Raw genomic sequence first — 1,755 nt, 5'->3', positions numbered from 1 at the left:
GGGTTGGTGTAGGGCAATAGCACATACAGTTTGTACAGTATAAAAACCATTACGCCTATGGGATGTCCCCACTTTTCACAAAAACAAACCTGTGTGTGTGTGTGTGTGTGTGTGTGTGTGTGTGTGTGTAATTTATACAGTATTTAAAAAATGTGACTTATTCCTATGATGGCAAGACTGAATTTGCAGTTTGCGCTGCTCTTGGTAGACAGCAATGGTCATTATGCAAATGAGCTGACTGCGTCTGTGTTGGTTAATTTGCAGATTGTCAGCAGATCACTTCAGAACTTTTCACGCCTATTCTCGCTTTTTTGGGGGGGGGATTGCAGTCTCACCACTGATCTATAAGTGAGTCTGATAGGCTACTCACAAGTCTAATAATCAACATGGAAGTTTACATAACTGAGGCCAGACATTGAATGTATGAATGGGTTTTTGTGCAGTCCTTGATTAGGTGTAGATAGGCTACTGAAGGCGCTGGTGATTAAGGAGAGCTACATTAGATAAGTGTATCAGTGACAACACATAATACACATAAGGTATATATACACATAAGGTATATATGTAAACTTTGGAAACACAAACAGTCTGTGAAAGAGGTGTGTATAACCAAATTGTTTATTTCTTGAACATTGCAACAGACATTTATCACTCAGTTTGGAGCTTTCAAATATGACAAATTATATTAAGAAAAACATATATATATTAATACACATGCATAGGCCCTATAAATAAAATATCAAAATGAGATGAATGTGACATAAAAGTTTGTAGGTGTTCCAAACAGCCACATGTGAGATACTAAAACTATATTAATTTACATATTCAGATTTCTAAATATGCATGATTACATTTACTGCAGATATGTACAACTGTTTAGCATTTATATTCACATTAACTACAGAATGTACATGTATATACAGTATTTAGAATCAAAGATAGTATATCCCACAAACAGCTTGATTCTCATGTATTTTCTCTCTGATCATCGTGGCTCAGGTTGAGGTTATTGCTCAGGTATCTGGCTAAGTTAAGGTACTGTGCAATGCTTGTGGCGCAGAAATAAATTCCTGAGTCTTCCTCTACTAGATTCTTGATCTCCAGCGAAGATTCTTTAATGTCAGGACGTTGCATTATATATTTAGTTTCTGTGAATGGGGAAACTATTTCTTTATTGTCTTTTCCAACAGAAATAGCAACAAGGGAAAGTTCACCTTTGTCTGTCTGTACCAGTACTTCTCTGTCTGTACCAGTACATATAATAATAGCTGCCATCATCATGGTTGCATTTTAAAGTAACCTGTTTATCCCGTTGAGTAATCAGTTGAGTTTTACTAACTTGATCATTCTGAGTGATGGTTATTCCTCCTAATGACTCTGTTGGGTAGAAAACTATTGATTATATCAATTTTCAAAACAACAATGTTTTCTAAATAAATGTTTCAATTCAAAAAACAGTCTAGATAGACTTTCTAATAGGTAGCAGCAAAATAAACCCCGAACACAACAGTCCCATGACATTAAAGAGGAGAATCCACTCCTACTGTATCTTACCCCTTCTAGATTTATTTTGACTGTCCTATTTAGTGTGTCTATGATCAACAGGAACAGGAAATGACATCATAAATGAGAGATGAAAGCATGGTGCAGTTTTAACATTGTGGTTGTTGTTTAGCAGTGCAGTGGTAATATGATACTGTGTGCTCGTGGCACAATAATAGAGAGCCGAGTCTTCAGTCTCTAGCTTGTTAATCA

General features: G+C 36.0%; 1 gene segment (V, D, J or C); it reads right to left on the bottom strand.

The window, feature by feature from the left end:
• The window catches only part of LOC107731982 (T-cell receptor beta-2 chain C region-like), a gene marked incomplete at its 5' end in the record, with an annotated part of 15,878 nt that extends 14,578 nt beyond the window's left edge, over nucleotides 1-1,300 (bottom strand). Inside the window, 2 exon segments of the C gene segment in view lie at nucleotides 1,048-1,112; nucleotides 1,231-1,300. Coding sequence covers nucleotides 1,048-1,112; nucleotides 1,231-1,300 — 135 coding nt within the window.
• Nucleotides 1,301-1,755: the final 455 nt, after the last annotated feature.

This window comes from Sinocyclocheilus rhinocerous, unplaced genomic scaffold, assembly GCF_001515625.1.
Source record: "Sinocyclocheilus rhinocerous isolate Xijiao unplaced genomic scaffold, SAMN03320098_v1.1 scaffold1210, whole genome shotgun sequence".
In the NCBI taxonomy this organism is placed as follows: Eukaryota; Metazoa; Chordata; class Actinopteri; order Cypriniformes; family Cyprinidae; genus Sinocyclocheilus; species Sinocyclocheilus rhinocerous.
This window is presented reverse-complemented; position numbering and strand designations above follow the sequence as displayed.